Source organism: Balearica regulorum, chromosome 15, assembly GCF_011004875.1.
Source record: "Balearica regulorum gibbericeps isolate bBalReg1 chromosome 15, bBalReg1.pri, whole genome shotgun sequence".
NCBI lineage: Eukaryota > Metazoa > Chordata > Aves > Gruiformes > Gruidae > Balearica > Balearica regulorum.
Genome location: NC_046198.1, coordinates 10,419,467 through 10,439,829, shown reverse-complemented (window position 1 = coordinate 10,439,829; position 20,363 = coordinate 10,419,467). Strand labels below are relative to the sequence as shown.

The 20,363-nt window shown below is 55.3% G+C and overlaps 3 protein-coding genes across 3 annotated transcripts; 2 read left to right on the top strand and 1 right to left on the bottom strand.

The window, feature by feature from the left end:
* The first annotated feature begins 44 nt into the window (after nt 1–44).
* SMCR8 (SMCR8-C9orf72 complex subunit) lies at nt 45–9,660 on the top strand. Its single transcript, XM_010309777.2, has 2 exons — nt 45–2,497; nt 4,667–9,660. Exons 1-2 carry the CDS (start codon nt 153–155, stop codon nt 5,118–5,120), a joined length of 2,799 nt encoding a protein of 932 aa, XP_010308079.2. The 5' UTR covers nt 45–152; the 3' UTR covers nt 5,121–9,660.
* Nucleotides 9,661–9,934: 274 nt separating this feature from the next.
* SHMT1 (serine hydroxymethyltransferase 1) lies at nt 9,935–14,796 on the bottom strand. Its single transcript, XM_010309778.2, has 11 exons — nt 14,523–14,796; nt 13,834–13,979; nt 13,420–13,535; nt 13,170–13,330; nt 12,925–13,006; nt 12,487–12,699; nt 12,095–12,211; nt 11,642–11,764; nt 11,230–11,346; nt 10,935–11,045; nt 9,935–10,477 (listed from the first exon to the last, which is right to left on the bottom strand). Exons 1-11 carry the CDS (start codon nt 14,775–14,777, stop codon nt 10,308–10,310), a joined length of 1,611 nt encoding a protein of 536 aa, XP_010308080.2. The 5' UTR covers nt 14,778–14,796; the 3' UTR covers nt 9,935–10,307.
* Nucleotides 14,797–16,390: 1,594 nt separating this feature from the next.
* On the top strand, nt 16,391–19,845 carry LOC104629762 (chemerin-like receptor 1). The gene is made up of 2 exons (XM_075767552.1): nt 16,391–16,940; nt 17,498–19,845. Exon 2 carries the CDS (start codon nt 17,516–17,518, stop codon nt 18,599–18,601), a length of 1,086 nt encoding a protein of 361 aa, XP_075623667.1. The 5' UTR covers nt 16,391–16,940; nt 17,498–17,515; the 3' UTR covers nt 18,602–19,845.
* The last annotated feature ends 518 nt before the right edge of the window (nt 19,846–20,363 follow it).

The following is a 20,363-nucleotide window of genomic DNA, read 5'->3' as shown; positions in this document are numbered from 1 at the left end:
GGGAGAACGGGCTGCGGCGGGGGCCCGGCTGTGGGCGGGTCGGGGTCGGGGCCGGGGCCGGGGCTGCGGCGGGGCCTCCCGCAGGACCCGGCGGTGGCGGGGAGGACCGGGGGGGCCTCGCTGCTCCATGTCGGTCCCCTCCTGTGGGAAATATGATCAGCGCCCCTGACGTGGTGGCCTTCACCAGAGAGGAGGAGCTGGAGGATGAGCTGTGCAGCGAGCCGCCCCTGCCCGAGGAGTACTCGGTGCCGCTCTTCCCCTTCACCAGCCACGGCGCCAACCCCTGGGCCAAGGTCGCCAGCTCCAAGTTCACCCGGGACTTCATCCTCATCTCCGAGTTCTCGGAGCAAGTGGGGCCCCAGCCCCTCCTGACCATCCCCGATGACGCCAAGGTGTCAGGCACTTTCGATCTTAATTATTTTTCCCTTCGGATCATGTCTGTGGATTACCAGGCTTCCTTCGTGGGGCACCCTCCGGGCTCTGCCTACCCAAAGCTGAACTTCGTGGAGGATTCCAAAGTGGTGCTGGGGGACTCGAAGGAAGGCGCCTTCGCGTACGTCCACCACTTGACTTTGTATGACCTCGAAGCCAGGGGTTTCGTGAGGCCCTTCTGCATGGCCTATATTTCTGCTGACGAGCACAAAATCATGCAGCAGTTTCAGGAACTCTCTGCCGAGTTCTCCAAAGCCTCCGAATGCCTAAAGACGGGGAACAGGAAAGCTTTTGCTAATGAGCTGGAAAAGAAACTGAAAGATCTCGACTACACTAGGACTGTCCTGCACAATGAAACCGAAATACAGAAGAAAGCCAATGACAAAGGGTATTACACAACCCAAGCCATCGAGAAGGCCAATGAGCTGGCCAGTGTGGAGAAGTCTATCATTGAGCACCAAGATCTGCTGAAACAGATCAGGTCATATCCCTACAGGAAGTTAAAGGAATCTGACTTCCACCCCTACGAGCCAGAGTGTGCGCTGGATCAGGCCAACGTGGGCTGCGATCAGGACCTGACTACCTCCGAGCCTGGCGAAACGCACGTTTACGCCCACGTGCCGTCCTATACCCCCAAGCTTATCAAAGCAAAGTCTGCCAAGTGCTTTGACAAGAAGCTGAAGACACTGGAAGAACTCTGCGATATTTATTTTTTCACTCAAACCCTTGACCAGTTGCATCAGATTGAGAGGACTTTCAGAGGTGACGTGTGCTACCTCCTGACAGACCAGATCAGCAGGGCGCTCTTAAAGCAGCAAAGCGTAACTAACTTCCTCTTTGAGGATGTATCTTTTCTGGATGAAAAACCACCTGAAAAACAATACAGAGGCTGCCAGGGGCTCAGTCAAGATGCCGTTGATGGAAAGTGTTTGGAAGAGTCCCCTGCTCCTAAAGTGGTCATCAGCCTGGGATCCTACAAGTCCAGCGTGGAGTGTGTGCCCATCAAAATGGAGCAGGAAATTGAAGACTCCCAAGAACCCAAAATGACCGACTCCATCACGTTCGAACACCAGGAGAACCTGGACTATCTTGATGCAGATATCAAAGGCAGCATCAGTAGTGGTGAGAGCATCGAGGTTCTTGGAACGGAGAAGTCTGCATCTGGCTTGACAAAATCGGAGAGCCAGGCCAGCCTACCCATCAGCCCCAGCCCCCAGGTGGGCAGGAGCAAGGTGGGCAGCCGACGGACCGTCAGTGAGGACAGCATCGAGGTTCTCAGCACATGTCCCTCCGAGTCGCTCATCCCGGAAGATTTCAAAGCGAGCTACCCAAGTGCCATTAACGAGGAACCTTATGCAGATGATGAAGAGGGAGGCCTTCGTTTCATCCCCAAACTAAACCCAGACAACGCCGATGAGCAGGATGATGTTTCAAACCAGGAAAACTTAGTACAGGTTGACTCTGCCTGTTGTATTGGGAAGGAGAGTCCCAACTTCCTCGAGCCTCTGCCTGACCTGGGACAGAAGCCCTGTGACGAGGATGGGGTGGTCAGGATCCCCCCGCAGCCGTACCGGCAGGCCGAGCAGGGGCTGCGTGGAAGCTCTGGGGGTGTCCCCAGCCATGATGGCATCTCAGGGGGGCTCCTTCCCTACGAGCTTGACTCGCGCTACCTGACAGGCAGCAGGGAGGTCAGTAAGAGCAGCCTGGATGAGTGCTCGGACTCCACAAGCTATATCAGCAGCGCCGCCTCCACGTGCTCCGACAGGACCCCTTCTCCTGCTCACCTCGCCTGTCCGGCGAGTGAAAAGCACAAAAAAAAGGCTGGCCAGAACGCGCTGCGCTTCATCAGGCAGTACCCCTTCGCTCACCCCGCCATCTACTCCCTGCTCAGTGGGAGAACCCTGATCGTGCTGGGGGAAGAGGAAGCGATAGTGAAGAAGCTTGTGACGGCGCTCTCCATCTTCGTGCCAAACTGTGGCGTTTACGCCAAGCCCGTGAAGCACTGGGTGACTTCCCCTCTGCACGTTGTGGATTTCCAGAAGTGGAAGCTGATCGGACTGCAGAGGTAAATTGAGGGTCCAGTTGCTCTATCGGTGTCTAGGTGTGTGATTAAAAACAACTTCTTGTAAGCGAGAATTTTGGAGGGGAATGGGTGCGCAGGGGAGGTCTCTGTCTAATTACCTACGCAGCTGCCATGAATTTCTGCTTATGGGATATATTTTGAAGGGGGATAGATTTGTCTGTCTCTTTATATCCAGCCTCATTTGAGAGTTAATATTTAAAACATCTGCTGGGTGCTTGCTGCCTGGCTTGTACTAGTTATTTGGCCAGAAGGTTTCCTTCTGGTTTAGGTCTTAGCCTGGCAAAGCAGAGAACACACACATTAGTTCCGCTGGCTTCCTGGATGATCAGATAAGAGTGCTCCTGGATTTCCTCGTGTTCTTTCCCCTGTCTCCTCCCAAAACTGTTCTGACATCTCTAGCTAGAGTTTTGTTTTTTAAATGGATGCTTTGGTATGGGGAGGGTTTTTCCTTGTGGACCCTAATGAAGAGATGATGCGCTGTCAATGAGACCGGTAGGTCAGAAATTGGAGTGCCAGCACTTTGGGCTGCGTTGGTGAAGGTGTACCCACCCGGATATTGTGGGGAAGGGTGGAGGCGTGGAGCCTGCGGAGCTGTTGGGCTGTCTTTGAGGGAGTGCAGATGGACAGAGATTTATAGCAAGCCTTAGTGCAGGAAGAAGAGTCCACAGAGCTCAGCAGGCTGCGGTGTCGGGATTGTTCAGATGCAAAGGAAACTTCTGCTCAGGGTGAGGACCATCGCGAAAGCAAGCACCCCTTCCCCAGCCCCCGGTCCTGAAATGTGGCTTCATAGTTAATATTAGCAAACAGCAATTGCTCAGCTCTCAAGATTTTGTCCCTGCCTTTTGCTGTTGTGTAAAGGATTTTCTTTGTGTGTTACCAGGATGTGTTTGGCGCTTCGGGTGCAGGTATGACAGGGAATGGCCATTGCTGTCACCAACGTGGAAAACGTGAGTCAGAGTGGCAGCCCATTGCTCAGAGCTGGCATGGAATAGCTCCTGAAAGAATGGTTCTGAGCAGCAGGAAAATACAGAAATCTGCTCTCTGGACTGCTGAGTATTGCGTTGCTGGGGCTTGTGGATAATGAAATTATCCTAAGATGCAAGTTTACCCTCATTTCTGTGCTCGTGAGGCAGGATGACAACTCTGCCAACAGCTGCTCCCAAACTTCCTTGTTGGTGAGGTTTTTAAAAGCCCTGAGTGTCTACTTGTTGCTCAGTGTTGGTGGTTAGACGCAATTTTTTATAAACAAAAAAAATTTTTTTTTTTTCCAAAGAACTGCTTGTAACATGTGTCAGTCATTTATACTCTCCTCTGTGGAATGTTAATTAAGTGTTGAGTTTAACATGGGTGCTCTCAGCAAACCTTTTGTACAAAGGCTTTGGGGAGGAACTTAGAGGCTAAATTAATTATTCTGGTATGGGTGCTACATCTCCTAAGGCCAGACGCTGCCTGGACACAGGGCAGCCCTTACACAGCAGCTGGGGTTCCTGGTTTGAGGCTGGGAGCTGGATCTCAACTGTGCAACTTTAACCACGCAGAACTGAGGAGCAGAAGGTAGAGTTTGCGTAGGCTTGTAATTTGCATTTAAATAACATTAATTTAGGCTTGTTGGATAATTGTAAGTTATGAACGTGCTGTGGGTTTGCACCTGAGTAAAAAATGCCCAGGCTCAGACAGGGAATATTCTGGTTTAAGGATGGCTCTCTTTTTTAAAGGAAGGGCAGAAGGTTTCGCTCCACTCAGGGCTTCAACCACCTCAGAACAGCTCCCTTCCAAACAACCGTGTGGGGGGAAAGTGGAGATCTTGACAAGGGGGGTCTGGTTTGGGTTTCTGGGTCCCTGTTGTCACATCTAGAAGCTACCAGCTGCTGCAAGATTTGCTTCTGTTCACCAGAGATGTTTTATCACTCCCTCTCCATGTCGCCAAGGCCCTGAAGCGCAGTGGTTTATGAAGTAGCAGGCACACAGCGTGGATCAGTGCACGTGGGGATCCAGGGGACTGAGGTTTCTTTGGGATCTGGCAGGCTGGAGAGACTATTTGGCCATTCAGCTCATGAGCTAGAGGGAAAATATGTGTGATGCAGGGGCACAGACACAGTCTGCTGCTTAACTGGTCTTCTCCAGCCGTGACCTCTCTTCTTGCTGTTTCAGGATGGTATCACCTGCCGGGGTGAATGTGCTGCACGCTCTGAGCCGATACAGCCGGTACGTCAGCATTCTGGACGCTGACAGTAAGACTCTCCGCTGCCCGCTCTACAAAGGCACCTTGGTGTCCCGGCTGGCAGACCACCGCACGCAGATCAAACGAGGAAGCACCTACTATATGCACGTCCAAAGTATCCTCACCCAGCTGTGTTCAAAAGCCTTCCTCTTTACCTTCTGCCATCATTTGCACCTTCCCATCAGTGAAAGGGAACCGGAGGAATCCGTTGTGAATCGCAGGATGAACTTTCTGAAGCTTCAACTGGGCCTTGCCAATGAAGATATCAAAATTGTACAGTATTTAGCTGAGCTGCTAAAGCTGCAGTACATTCAGGAACCCGGCCAGGGGGTGAACCCTCTGCTCAGATTTGACTATGTTCCCAGCTTTTTGTACAAAATCTAGCCTCGTGTGTGGGCTATCTGCCTGCGTACTCAGAGTCTGACAAAGATCATCCGTGCTTGACATTGACGCTGTCTGCAGTAGCTCTCATACGTCAGGAAGGGGTGACGAAGCTGATGTGTTTGCAAACGTCTCTGCTCCACAGAAATCGGTGTCTGAGGGACCAGATTTCTCTGTGGTTCCCTCTAGCCAGGATCATGTTCCATCACATGAAGCACCAGGCACTCTGTTTTTAAATGTTACAAGGGGCACTATTAACTTTTAAAGCATATCATGGCAGCATCCCGGGGGGATAATGGCGTGGAGAGAGAGGTGGGCTGTATTGGGGATCAATACTTAGTAGTGTGCAGCCCCCAAAATAATGCAGTGCTCCGCATGCTTCTGCCAGAGCCCTAAATGCTGTTGGTCCCTTCTGTGGTGCCAGGGCAGAGACCAGAGAGGAGATGTAAAGGCCACGTGAAGTTTTTTAATCCACCAGTATCTCGTGTGAGTGTAGCTTGGAAGCTCCCTGACAGGGTGGCAGCTTGCAGTTACCCGTCTGTGTGCAGCGGTAGCGGATGGTTTCCCTTCCCGTGTTTTTCTCAGTTTCCTGGTGTTCCCCAGGACAGGTTGTCCCTGAGCGGGTGGGAGAGCAGTGGAGGCACATATGCTTCTCTCCAGAAAGTGTTTGTCAGTTTGTCTCAGCTGTGTTAAAATCTGGAATGTGGAAGGACTCCTTAACGCTGGTGAGCACTGAGGTACCCGCTGCTGTGAATGTAGAGTGCTGTGCCTTGATAATTTGTCCCGTCCTGTTTGCTGGGCAACCTCCGAGAAGGGTGGGAGGGAGACCGGCAATCCTCAAAGCATGTGAGGTCGAGGGTGGCCTTTTAGGTAGAGAGGGGAACTGAACAGAGTGGGGGGAACCCCCATTTTTAGGTGCTTTTTGTGATGGGGAAACAAACAGTGCAATTCAGCTGAAGCCACGCTGTGAGACAGCAGGCTGGTAGATCAGGCTGCCTGGCTGGTGGGTGACTAGCGCTCAGGACAGATCGGGAATGAATGTACTGGATTCTACATCATATCCGTAGTAGTTTTTGGTTTGTTTTTTTTTTGTCAAATAGTTAACTTCTGTGCTTTGCAGTACAGCAGGGTCAGCGTTGCTGCATGCTGCTTCTGGCTGAGCCTTTGTCGTGTCTCGACTACCTCTCCCAGGGCGCTCCTGGGTTATTCTGGACGGGGCAGAACTGCCACTCTCTGAGCCTGGATGCTGAGGGCTTTCCTTTCAAAGCTTCTGCGCCACTGCCTGTGCCATAAAGGTGTGGTGACACTCACAGATTGTTGCTTTCAGTGCTGAAAGCTTTGTGCCGGGACACAGCGCTTCCCTCTGGTCTTGTAGGAGATGCTGCTCCTCGGCCACTGGTCCAGGCTCCAGTTTGCTTTGTCCAGTGTCATGTGGTGGTAGCAGCCCCTGTGGTACTTCTTACTAGGAAAGATAGCCTTGGTTTTATTTCTTTTTATCACTTTTCTGATTATGGGGTGAGAACAGCTGAGATCTTACAAGATTAGCTGAAGTGTTGTTTGGAGGTTTTTTTAAACCTCTGTTTATTGTGATGGTGTGAGGCCATGCTGGAGGTGAACGTGATGTTCCTTCCGTACTGGGGAAGTTTCACTGTACAGACTGGGGTTCGTAAGCGTGGCTTAGACCCCACTGAAACTTGCTGTGACAACCGCACTGCTCTGAAACCTGTGTCCTGAAGGCAAGGAGGCTCCTGGGGGACGCTGTCGTCTGGCATCTGCGCTTCAGTACTGCTGCCACCCCTTTCTGTCACCTGGAAAGGGCTGTCTGGGGTAGTGCGGGATGTATAAACCAACAGGGCAGAAAGGCTCTTTTAAATGTTAGTGTTGTTTCTGGTGGCTTACAGTGAGGCCAGCTCAGCCGGACAAGGTGAGCCCGTGGTACTCTCCAGAGGGATTTCCAACGTCGGGGTTGCTTGTGATGGTGTTTTTAGATCACAGTTGGGAAGCAGCGTGGCGTTGCCTTCGCTGAAGGTGAGCGGTGTGTCTGTGCGCAAGGCTGCGCATCTTTAAAGCACATTTAAAGGCCTTTTCCTTTCCTATCTGTGTCCCCCTGTCACCTGTGAACTGGGTCTGCTGGTGAAAGACTTCCATGTCCATCGAAAACACCTGCTTTCTGAAGTGACTTGAGGTGTCCCCTTGTTGATTTGTGTGTGCCTGAACTGCTTCTGCACTGAAGCTGAGGCGAGATCCCTCGGGGGAAGAGGCATCTCGGTAAATGAGTAATGCAGGTGGCACCGGGCAGACCAAAGCTCCCTGCATCCTGCCTGACCCACAGCTCTGGAGAAGAGCTCAGCGCGGGAGCTTGTTTCCTGCTGTTTGGGTTTGAGGAGGGAGGGATGGACTTTTTTCCTGCTGACTCACTCAAGTCTTACTCCAGGCTGACAGGAGCGGGATTGATGGTTAGTGTTGGCTGATCTCTTAATCACAGTGGTCTTTACCTGTGGTGTTCAGCTGCACTCATAAATTGATAAATAACTCGCTTCTCGTTGCTCCCTCTATCATACCTGTAGTATCTGATATCCAAGGCTGTGTTGAGCAATACTTGCACTACCACCTGTCTGACCTGCTTCATCTCTCTGCCATAAAGCAGCTCTGATTTGGGAGGACGCCCTGGGGGCTTTGCTGGGACATCAGCCGTTTCAAAATGGGAGCTCTGCGCTATCTGCAACTCTGCTCTTAAGCAGGAGCTGTGGGGAAACATGCCTTGGAGTACTTGTCCTCCTGAAGCTGGCTCACAGCAGGGTAGCCTCTGAGCTCGGACTCCTGGAAAGGGGGGAGTGACATTGGGCTGTGGCACCTTGGCGCAGCCGGAGCCCAGCCTGCCCTCGCTGCTTGCAGTGCCCGTAAGGGTGGCAGAAATTGGGGCAGTCTGAGTGCAGCTGGTGGCTTGGGAGCTGAATTCCTCTTTGCTCAGTAACTTCTCTGCCTGGCCTTCTGCTCCTGTACAGTAATGATCCCTATATTGGCACTTTAAGACTTTTTACTCATCTTCACTGTGTTACCTCACTAATTTCGGATATTAGCAGACTTATAACAAGTTACGATCTTCACACTAACAGCTCCTGCGATGAATCTTGGCACGTGTGTTCGTCGGCTTGCACTGCCTGAGTGCCGCACGCTGCCGTCCAGCCATCCTTCCACCACGAGCAGGGCAGGTTCCTCGCAGCCGCAGTGCAATACTCACCAGCCCTCCCGCACCCACCGTCCAGCCGCCAGAGCCAGCGGTGCTGTGCATGGCCATCACCTGCTTCCCGTGAGCGCAGCCAGCGTGCCCCTGCCTCCCATGCTGCCGGCTCTGGTCACTCCTCTCTCTCTGCTGGCTGTCGGGGAGGGGAGGTTTTAAGCCTGACGGAGAATTCATCAGAGCAAAGGTCTCCCCTGGCCGTCCGCTGCCTAGCCGGGAGGGCCCGGCTCCTGTTTCTTACTCCTGCGCGGAGACGGACTGCCAGCTCCTGCTCTACACTACACTAGCCCGCCGCTTTCAGCTCCCACCCCAAGGAGGGTCAGCCATAGGAGTAGGTGATATTAACCCTACACAGGTTTCATTTCTCAGAGAATAGTGCTCGGATTTACCTTCATCCAGTAGCAATCACTTCTAAGCAGCTCCCAAGCTGTCTTGCCTTGACTAGGGAAGTACTGCCTATACTCTAGCAATATTCACCACTTTGCAAAGGGTGGGAGGGGCGCTTGAGGGGTGAAAGCCGATGGCTCCATCTTCCCAGGCCAGTTCTTTGGTTTTCATTGAGTGTGGGGGGCCCTGAGCCCCCCGGTCTGGTGGTAGGTGACAGCCCACACTGTGGAGTCAGCATCTCAGAGAGCTGGGCAGGACCTGGGGCTTTAGCAGCGCTTTGAAAAGGCTCTGGTAATAATATGGGGCAATGGGAAATTCAGCGAGCTGCCCAGGCTGAAGGAGAGTGCCTGCTCCGCGTGGTGCCCCAGTAGCACAGCGTCAGAGCAACAGACTGTACCCCGATAGCGGAGGGGTCACAGCCCCACCGCACGCCGGTCCCCGAGACGCATTTTAACTGGAAGGCAGAAACAGGGTACCCGGTCCCGCTGGCTGCCTCGCTGCCAGCACGGGGATGGGGCTGGGCCAAGAGCTGCCCCTGAGGGCTGCGAGGAGGCTGTGATGAATTCTCATCCTATTTTAAAGCACTGTATCCTATTACTGCATGTTGAGTTACGTGTGTGTGCCTGTGCGTGCCGAATGCTTGCGTCAGTAGTTAGAGTGAGTGTGACCAGGAGAAATCCAAGAAGCATGTCTTAGTGTCGTGCTGTAAGTGTTACTGCACAAGAGTTTAACAGATGTTAACACCAAATGACTAGTCTGAGAAATGTACTTTTAAAAAAAATTATTTATTTGGGTTCAGATATTTTTGAAATACAAAAAAAAATTGGTTGTATTTTTTAAAGCTTATAATTCTTGTCATACATTGTGGTTAAATTCTTAATTTTACTGTGCTTATTAAAAAATGGTTCTACCTAAGCTTTGTGCTCAGAGGTCTGAGAAAATACCGCAGGTGCTGGTTAGAATGACATAGTGATCCTGGGAGGGCTGTTCTCGCTGGGCTTGGGACAAGGCTTGGCCTTGTCAGAGGCTGGAAGGCACACCAGGCAAACAGGCTTGTAAGCTTAAAAGGGAGACCTCAAGGCTGAAACCAGGAAGGTTTGACAGTTGTGAAGTCTTTTGTGCACCAAGCACAGCGCCTGGCCACGGGGAGGGGGCTCCTGCAGAGATGGACCCCCGTGTCCTCCCTGGCCGCTGTGGGCAGGGGTGTCTGGGTGAAGGTGGGCAGGCCTGCCTAATCCTCTGCTGCTCCCACAGCCAGCGAGAGCTGGATCGAACCTGGCTGTGAGGCGGAGGGTTACCTGGTGCTCGGTCCCAATTGTGACTGAGTGGTGAAAGGGCTGGTTTCCCTGTGGGGGGGAGCTGTGCTCGGGGACGTCCTGTGCCCCAAATGGTAGAGGAGAGGTGAGGAAGAGCCAGACAAGGAACCGCTGCTGCACCGTAGCCAGTGCCAGCAGGGAGGTGCTGGGAGAAGGCACTGGGGCATTGGTCTCAGGCTGGGGGTGCGAGCATGCCCCAATCCTGGGTGCTTCTGTGGCTCTGGGAGTGGGCAGGGGTGCTTCCCCTTACAGGACAGGCAGCCCCGGCAGCGGGAAGGTTGCTGCAAAGGCCTCCACCTCTTCCTTCAGTGCCTTCAGCTCCACCCGGTATTTCTCCTCCTCCAATTTCTCCTTGAACTCCTTCAGCGTGGCCTTGGGACTCATGTCCTTCTGCACGCGTAGCGTCAGCTCGATCCCTGCCAGGATGGAAGATGTGTTGGTCAGCCCTCGTGGCTGCAACACCCCTGCCCGTGCCTGCAGCAGGCAGCTGCCGCATCCCGCGGCTCTCCCAGCCCTGCTGCAGGGACCCTGCGAGGCTGGGCTGTGGGCTTAGACCTGCGCCACCCCACAGCAGCGCTGGGGCTGCTCCCCAAGAAACCAGTGCGGAACCCCTGAGGAAAACTGGAACTAGGCTGGGAAAGGTGCAAGCTTTCAGCCTGCATGGCGGGGAGGGTTTGGCTCGTCCCCGCTGTGGCCAGATGTACTCTCCCACATCCAGAAGTGCAGGTGGGACAGTTACTCCTCACTTGTACGCGCTCCCTCGCCAGCTGCTGGGGAAGCCGCCCAGCTTTGCCTCCTCGCCTGGAGGAGCTGCCCTGGCCTGGAGCTGCTGCCAGAGCTGAGACCCAGCCCTGCACATGGCCCTGGCCTCACCTCTGTGGATGTACTGAGCCACCATGCGGAAGTCGTCCTGCCGGAAGCCGCGGGAGGTGAGAGCTGGTGTCCCGAACCGCAGGCCACTGGGGCGCAGGGCGCTGACATCACCTGCACCGGAACAAGTCACACATGACCAAAACAGGTACCAAAACTGCTGTGCATGGCGGCTCGGTGTGGTTCCCAGTGCCTGGGGTGGACCAGGAGCTGGGAGCCCCACAGGAGGCTCTGCACAGGTCACGGGGGATCCCCAGTATGCAGGGCAGGACGCGGCAGAGCTTGTGGGATCCCTCACCGGGACATGTGTTCTTGTTGCAGGCGATGGAGCAGATCTCCAGCACCCGCTCGGCACGGCCGCCATCTGTGCCTCTGCTGCGCAGGTCCAGGAGAATCAGGTGGTTGTCAGAGCCCCCTGCAAAGACAGGGGTTTGGTTGGGGACATGGGATTGGGGTAAACGTTACTCCCACATGGAACTCCAGTGAAAAAGGCTTGGGATTGCACCCGGGGCTGCCCCTGGTTTTGGGGGCAGAAGGGGGTCTGCCCTTGGGAAGGGGGGCTGCTTCAAAAGTTTTTTGGGTGTCCTGAGGCATTGTGATGGCAGAGCCCTGCCTGTCACATCTGTGCACGTGCTGCCCTCGTGGCCTGACTCGGTCCGTGAGCCACGCACAGGGGTCAGCCCTGTCCCCCAGCCAAGACCTGTCCTCACCCGTGACGATGTCATAGCCCAGCTCCATCAGTGCCGCTGACAGCGCTTTGCAGTTTGCAACCACCTGCTGCTGGTAAGCCTTGAACTCCGGCGTCATGGCCTGCCGCAGTGCCACAGCAATCCCTGGGGGAGAAGGCAGAGCCGGGGGGGCAGTTTTTGGGGGCTCCCGTCGGGACAGCTGCGGGGATGCAGGGCACCGCCAGCAGAAGTCATCCTGGAAGCTGAGCAAACTGATGCACAGTCCCTTTTCCTAACCATCGCCATGAGCCAAAAGGCAGGATGGGAAAAGCCCGGTCGCTCCTCGGGCAATGCTGGATCGAGCTGGCTCATCCAGGCTGTGAGCCCCTCAGGGCTGGAGCCCCCTGAGCTGCTGCTGGGGCTCAGAGCCCACCCAGGACATCTTTGCTGGCTCCTATTGCCATCCCAGAGCTGGCGGCCAGCCTGGATGCGTACCTGCAATGGCGTGGTTGTGTGGGCCTCCCTGCAGCCCAGGGAAGACCGCCTGGTTTATGAGGCTCTCCAGGTTGTAGAGTGTTTCCTTGCCCGTCTTGGGGTCCACACTGCGTGTGCCTGCAGGAGGGGAGGGCAGGGTCACTCATGGGGCAGCATGGCCGGCCTTCTCCCATGAGCTATTTTTACCCCCTGTCCTCTCAGAGCAGGGATGGTGGTTGTTCCTCTTCAAATCTGGGTCATGGTTGGCCCTGGGAAGCTCCCCAGATACTCCCAGGAGGCCCCAGACCTTCCTGCCCTCCCTCTTTCCCAGCTAGAGCAGGAAGGAGCTGTAACTTGCAGCCCCACTGGTCTGGGTGCAGTGTTTCTCCTGGCTCCCCGGCTGGGTTAGGCACCTTTGCGGTAGAAGATCATGCCAGCTCTGCAGCCCCGCAAGGTCTTGTGGGTGGTGGTGGAGACAACATCGCAGTGGTCAAAGGGGGAAGGCACTACGCCGGCAGCCACCAGCCCGCTGATGTGTGCCATGTCGGCCATGAGATAGGCACCGTTGGCGTCAGCGATTTTCCGCATGCGGGCGTAGTCCAGGTTGCGTGAGTAGCAGCTGACACCTGCAGGGAGATGGCACGTGGAGGGGACAGAAGCAGATGCTTGAGGACCTTGGGACAGACCCAGATCCAGTCCTATGATGGGGACAGCACACAAGCTCCTGCCAGTGTGGATGTGTTTGAGGTCTCCTGCAGCATCTGTGGGTTTAGCAAGGTGCTACTGGCTTCAGGGAGCCACCCCCACCCAGGGTACGTGACCATGGAGGTCGGTAACGGTTTGATCCCTACCTGCTATGATCAGCTTGGGGTGGAAGAGGCGGGCGTTCTCCTCCAGCCGGTCGTAGTCAATGTAACCGGTCTTGGGGTTGACCTGGGAGAGGAAGAGGAGGGTTCAGCCACCTCAGTATGGGTGAAGATCATCTGTGGTGTCATCCCGCAGGAGGAGGTGATGGGAGCCTGATGCTGGAACTCTTAAGAGGCACCAACACTGATGATGACCACATCCTGGCTCCGGCTGGAGCAGCTCTCTCTACCTTGTAGGGCATGGACTCAAAGAAGACTGAGGTGGCAGAGATCTTCTTCTTGTCTGTCATGAACCCGTGGGTGAGGTGGCCTCCGTCGGGCAGGTCCAGCCCCATGATCCTGCCGTGGGGCTCCACCAGGGCCGTGTACACCGCAAAGTTTGCGGGTGACCCTGCAGCGAGAGCACACCAGGCCAGTTACGGGTGCCAGGATGCGCAGAGGCCGGTGCAGCCAGCCTGGCTCTCCTGAGCACCCTGTTACCTGAGTAGGGCTGGACGTTGACACCCCACTTCTGGGGGTCAAGCTGGTACGCCTGCAGGGCTCGCTTCTGGCACAGCCTTTCCAGCTCATCTACAAACTCCGTCCCACCATAGTACCTGCCGGGAAAGGACAGGGCAGGGGTTAAAAGGAAACCCTGTGGCCAAGCTGGGGGAAAACCAGGGTGATGCCGCGTTTGCGGCAGCCACCAGGACAGCAGCCGACGTGACCCTGCTGAGATTGTCCCACACGTGGCCAAGGACAGAAGCCGAGAGGGTCAGATCCTGCCCTGGAGAAGCTTGGCTGCCAGCACAAGGACATTGCTTCCTCTCCAGAGGTGAGGTCTAGCAGCGTGGGTGGTTGCTCTCCCTCCCTGCAAGGGTTTGGGTTGGGTGGGACTTGGTCCCAGCCCTGTACCTCTGTCCTGGGTAACCCTCGGAGTATTTGTTGTTCATGCAGGATCCCAGGGCCTCCAGGACTGCTCGGCTTGCAAAGTTCTCTGACGCAATTAACTCCAGCCCCAGTCTCTGTCGCTGTTTCTCCTTCTTGATGATGCTGTGCACCTTCGGGAGGGGAGAGAAACAGCTTCACCCATGCCAGCTCTGCACAGAGACATGGATATTCCACCATAGGGGACGCACGCTCAGAGAGGACAGGGCATGGAGAGGGGCCTGGAAAGGTGCTGGAGTCGGGAGATGATATCCCTCCCCAAACAGTTCATTTGTCCGGTCACAGGCCGTGTTTTGTGTTTCTACCTGCCAAGGAAGCTGCCAGATAATTCAGCTGTCATTTGGGTTCAAGAGTTGAGGGCAACTGCCACGTGGCCTGGTGGGCTGGCTGCTCTGGTGTGGGCATTAGAGCTTTAAGCAGAGGAGTATGAGCAATAGATGCGAAGTTATGACCATGTTATCTACAGAAGGTCGGAGGATGTCCTCCCTTTCTCCTTCTCACTGCAGGCAGGGAGGGCACAGAGGATAGATGGGTCCCACCAGCTCGGATTTGGACTGTCTCCCTGCCACATCCCTGGCTCGAGGAGGTCAGCATCCCCACAGCTGTCCAGGAGATGAATGAAGCGGCAGGGGCAGGGGCCAGGAAGGGGCTCTCACCTCTGGGTCGTTGCTGTCGAGTGGCTCCATTACCATCCTGTTATGGGAGGCCCAGAGCTCTGCGCTGGGGAGGCCCCTGTCGCCCTGTGTTGAGTTTGCCATCCTCCAGCTGGGTCCAAGGTCACCTGTCAGCAGAAAGGGGAGTTTGTGGGGTGGGCTGGGATGGCAGCAGGGCTGGGTGCCTCCACGCTGCGGCCCTACGTGCTGCCCGCTCCCATCCCACACCTTCCCTGGAAACACAGAGGGACCAGCCATGGGCTGGGGCCAGGTGGGCAAGGAAAAAAGACAACTGTCACACTTTCCCCACTGATTTAAGAACAGTTGATTAATTATAGCGCTTTGATAATTTCTGAAACTCTCCCATCACCAACCTGCCTGGGGTCCCCCTGCCCAGCTCTGCAGCGCCTAGCCAGACGCCTGGGGACATGGTAAACCTGCACGCAGACCATATCGCATCAGCAACACGAGCAATACCTTTCTGTCTCGCTGCCACATATCTGTAGGTCTCAGGGCTTCTAGGAAATGCTACCAAATGCCCTCTCAGACAGAAGGGTGTCTTATTAAAACCGCTGTTTAATTTCAAAGGCAGTGAAGTTCTCGTACCCACAGACCTTGATTTTAATGCGCATTGTATTCCTCAGCATGCATAAATCTCTCAGGTACATTTCCTTGCGCATAGCCGTGAGAGCAAACCCCAGCAGGTCGGAGCCCTGGCCCAAACCCTAACTGAAGCAAGCACGGCTTGTGGGGCAGCTCTGCCTCAGCTGGACTCCACAGCACGTGTGATGCCCAGGCTCTGTCATTACAATGCAGAGCACAAGCTCCCGGCAGGCGTGACAGCCCTGCTTCTGCCTCGGCTGAAAACAATGCATCTTTTTACCCGTTAACCCTGCAAGGCCAGCAAAGGGTCGTGAGCGGGTTATTAAGCAATCACACTTAGTTTCTTTGTGCCAAGCTGTTGAAGTCCATTCGGAGTGGGCCTGTTCCATGTTGCCCTCGCTGGGCAGGGACGCTCAGCTGCTCTCTGCAAGCTCAGGGCCTCGTTGGCAGGGAGGGAACCCCCGCTGGGCTGGGGAAAGGGGAGGGCAGACCTGCAGAAGGCTCGGGGCGACAGAGCGGGATCCCCATTCCCCACCCAGGCTCACACCCCCATTTCCACCTTCATGGCAGGACACCGGTCCGGCCCTGGCAGTTCAGCTGCTGCAGGGATGAGCCCCAGCCCTGCTGCTCCATCCCCACCTGGGTCTGCACCCCCTGTACCCCGACTCCATCATCCCCCGCATCCCTGAGAGGCTCCCGCTGACGCGCTCCCCCTGCCCTGACACCAGCGGTGGGAACAGCGCTGCGGGCCCGGCTCTCGCCGTGCCGTGCCGTGCCCAGCTCGTGCCGTGCCGTGCCGTGCCGTGCCCAGCTCGTGCCGTGCCCCGCCCCTGCCCTTCCCGGTCCCCGCACGGCCCCTACCCGCCCGCTGTACCGCTCCGGGTCCCGTGCCACCGCCGCGCGGGAACCCGCGCGCCTAGCATAGACTACTCAGACACCCCCCCCGCCCCGCGCCTCGACCAATCAGCGCGTCGCTCCGCCCGGTAGGCCGGCGGCAGGGCATATGCTCTGCAAGTGCCTGGGCCAATCAGCATCGCGCTCTTCCCCCCTCCCCGCGGGTCCTATTGGCCCGCGCCGAGGCGGGGCCAGCGGCGCTGCCAGCACGTGGTGGTCGGGAAGCGGGTGACCTTGGCGGGGCGGGTGGCGGTCCTCTGCCGTCACCCCTTCTCTGTCGTCACCTTGCTGTCGTCACCCCGCAACTCCGGCCCCTCCTGCCGTGCGCCCCAGGGGGCCTCTCCGCCAGCCCTGGGGTGTTCCCAGCGCCCTGCGCTCCGGGGGTGCCCCCTTGCCTCGGGCAGGAGCCCCCCGCCACCTCCAGCCACCCCACGGCCCCCGCAGGGTGGGCCAGGCCCGCCATGTCTCAAGGCGAGTGGGCGCACAGTGCATGGCATGGCCTGGCAGCACTGCCGGGGGGGAGCAGAACCTGCCCCGTACCCCCGGCGGCAGGGCAGCCCTGGTGCCCGGGGAGGTGTCCAGGTGCTCGGGAGGAAGGAAGCTGCCTCGGAGGGATGAGTGTTGCAGGCGGGAGAGGGGCCGTGTTTTCCTTGTGCTTTGAGTCCCAGTTAGCGGATGGGCTTGGCCAACGGGCCCGAGGGAGCCTGCGACCGCCGGGGCTTCGGGGGTTAAAATCAATGCACCACAAATTGAGGAACAAGATTAGGGAATAAGGGATCCTACTAAATTCCTCGTGATCCCAAGCCACGGGAAAACGGAACGAGGCAGCGTGAGTCACTCTCCGGGGAGGAGCAGCGTTTCAGAGGGGAGTCAGCCAGGAGACGAGACCCCCCGCTGCGGGCAGAGCGGCGCAGGAGTGTGGCGGTGAGTCCTGCCGGGGCCTGGCGAGGCAGGGTGCTGGGGCGAGTGGGAGGAGCGAGGGAAACCTTGGGCTCACCGGGAGGGAGGTGTATGGTGACCCTGGTTACACCAGAACACTCCTCGGGTACGGTTCTACTACCAGAGTCTGCCTCCCCGGGGAAGGGACTTGTCGAAGGAAGAGTCTTTTGACTTAATCTTTGTCTGGATGTTTTTTGCTGTCTTCATTTGTCGTTGGTCACCTGGAGAGGCCTCATCGCAGCTGAGGGATTTGGGTTTCCGTGGTTCTGCTGCTGGCCCATGTCGTATTGCTGTTGTAGGCCATTTGTGCGGGTGGTGTTTTGACAGCGCCAACACCCACAGCAAAACCTGGGTCGGTTTCTCTGGTCGCAGTGGTTTCTGTGACATACGGATGCTATAGAGAAAGAATTTATATTAATTATATATTAAGTTATATAATCTGGCTTTGCAGACACATTTTGTGTACAGTTGCTAGCAAAGATTTTCACCTCTTGAGCCGTAGGAGCTGCAGATAATAGTGGTGTGTGCTGTTATGATTTCAGGACTCTAGCTTGCTGGCAATGGAGTGCGTCTCTTCTTCCCCTTCTCCCTTCTCCGCCAGTTCCCCCACTGTCCAGTCTGAGAACGCCACTGCCCATGACTACTACTCCGGCCTCCAGAAGAGCATGCACATCCTCTCCATGGTGGTGTACAGCATCGCCTGTTTGCTGGGAGTGACAGGGAACGGCCTCGTCATCTGGATTGCAGGCTTCAAGATGAAGAAGACTGTAAACTCTGTCTGGTTCCTCAACCTGGCCATTGCTGACTTCATCTTCACCTTTTTCCTGCCCCTCAGCATTGCCTACACTGCCCTGGACTTCCACTGGCCGTTTGGGAAGCTCCTGTGCAAGCTGAACAGCACCATCGCGTTCCTCAACATGTTTGCCAGTGTCTTCCTCCTGACGGTCATCAGCATGGACCGCTGCGTTTCTGTGGCCTTTCCCATCTGGTCTCACAACCACCGGAGTCCGGAGCTGGCAGCCAGGATTGCACTGGGGACATGGGTCCTGGCTCTCCTCCTCAGCTCCCCGTACCTCGTCTTTCGGGACACTGCGGTCAGTTCCAGGAACATCACCAGCTGCTATAATAATTTTGCACTGTCTGATGACTACACGTCCGAAGCAACGCGGAGGCTGTGGAGGATGCGGCATAAAGCGATGATCATAACGCGATTCTTATGCGGGTTCCTCATCCCTTTCATGGTGATCGTGATCTGCTACAGCATTGTTGCTGTCAAGCTGAAAAGCAGGCAGCTAGCCAACTCTGCGAAGCCATACAGAATTATCATTGCTGTCACAGTCTCGTTTTTCCTCTGTTATTTCCCCTATCATGTCTTCTCCTTGCTGGAAATATCCAAAAACTCTTCCAGTCATGAGATGAAAGTGGCCCTTTACATAGGGATCCCCTTGGTTTCCAGCCTTGCTTTCTTCAACAGCTGCATCAACCCCATCCTGTACGTATTTGTGGGGCCGGATTTCAAGGAGAAGTTTCGCCAGTCCATCCTGTCGACATTTGAAGGGGCCTTCAGCGAGGAGTCGGTCCTGGGCAGCCTGACCAGCAGGCGAAAGTCCAGGTCTGCTTCGGAAGCGGAGGTCCCAAAGGTCTGAGCGGGCACTGGTATGGAGGGGGCAGTTCTCTTCTCTGCCATTTCCCCTCATTTCAGAGCTATAATCGCAGGACTGGGGGCTGCAAAGGGCTGTGCATGCTAATGAAATGTGATTTGACGTTTTGGAGGTATCTCAAACCTACTATAATTTAATATACTAGGGAAAATAAACAACCATCTGGAGCTGCAGCAGGGTGGGAAAGTCAAAATACATTTTGCTCCTTGTGCCACCTCCTTGGCTGCCTTGTTTCCCTGTACCTTTTCTATCCCCTATGGTCCATCATACCTGGCAAAATGTCTCCCTGGCTGGCTGTGCTGAGGGCAACCACAGCTGGGTGGTGGCTGCCACTCATCAGACTTGGTTGCTTCAGCAGTGCTGATTGTTACAGCTTCCAGTTTTTATCAGGGAACCTTTTATAAAATTCCCCACTGGCAGAGCTCCTTTTACTTTCCTCTCCTCCTGGCTCCCAAGGAGGGAGCTCTCAGGTGCTCTCCATCCTGCCGCCCAGCCCAGGGTCACCTTGTACACGTCTCGGGGAGGCATTTGGGGACAAATCCTGTTTGCATCTCCATTGGGTTCACCTGCCTGCAGTGCATTTGCACACGGCGAGCCAAGGGGAGACTGTCTTCTCTGCCCTTACCAGACTTTCCTGGCAGCTCATCTTTGCTGCGGTTCCACCAGGGGGCAAAATCGGATGCAGCTGCACGGGCAGAGTATGGCTGTGCTGAGGTGTAACGCTGCGCTGGAGGTGTATGGCTGTGCCAGAGGTGTACAGCTGTGCTGGCATTTCAGTTGTTGAGAGGAGAAAAGGAGGGAGAGGAGAGCTATTCCACAAGTTCCCTGTAATTCAATCAGTAAAGAAAATACAAAGATCCTTTCCCATGTATCATTCCAGTCTGGTGCATAGGCTGTTAAAGCTTAAGGAGAAAATAATTGAACATGCAGTGGGATCCATCTCACAAATGCGTCTTTTAAGGAAAGAGGGTTAAATGAAATGGCTGTATGTATTTTTGTAGGGTCTGGAATAGCTAGTAAGACACTCATCTTTTCTCTCCCCAGATGTGTAGCAGGACAAATTATTGGTTGTGCTCGAGTTACTCAGGTTTGATGTACAGCGTAACTATTTCTGAGCAATGCTTGTCTGTGTGGGTGTTTGACATGTTTCTGGCCCTTAAACAGCAGAGATCTGACACTTTGTACTGTTGGTGAATGAATATTAAACCCCATTAAACTTATGTAAAGTGTATGTACCCAGCCTGTTGTGTTGCCTGTGTGATCCGACCTGACCGAGCGTGCTCATCTTCAGTAACAGAACAACTAGATAAAAAGATTAAATACCCAGAATTTGGAAACCGCTGGCGTTAGCAGCAACTCTCATGTCTGAAGTAGATGGTACTCGACCTGGGTGTGAGGACTTGCCTGGGGCACTCTGTCCATGTGGAGCTGATTGCCAGCCCACAGCTGGGGCTGTTGGGCATGTAAAAGGGAATGGCAACGTTGAGGTGCTGTCATGCCCAGCCCATCCTGGGCAGCCAAATGAGCAGGTGACTATATCACACCTCCCTCTCCTGGCCTGCCCAATCTGCCTGTAAAATGGCCCAAGCCAACATTTGTCCTGTTCATCCTGCCAGAAACCTGACTTGGAGCCTCACTGCTCCGATGGCTGGAAAATCTCTGACTACCAGCCTGAATTTATGAATTTACACGTACCTCACCATTCTGCATGGATGACATTAGCAAGCAAGAGCTGTCACTTGAACAT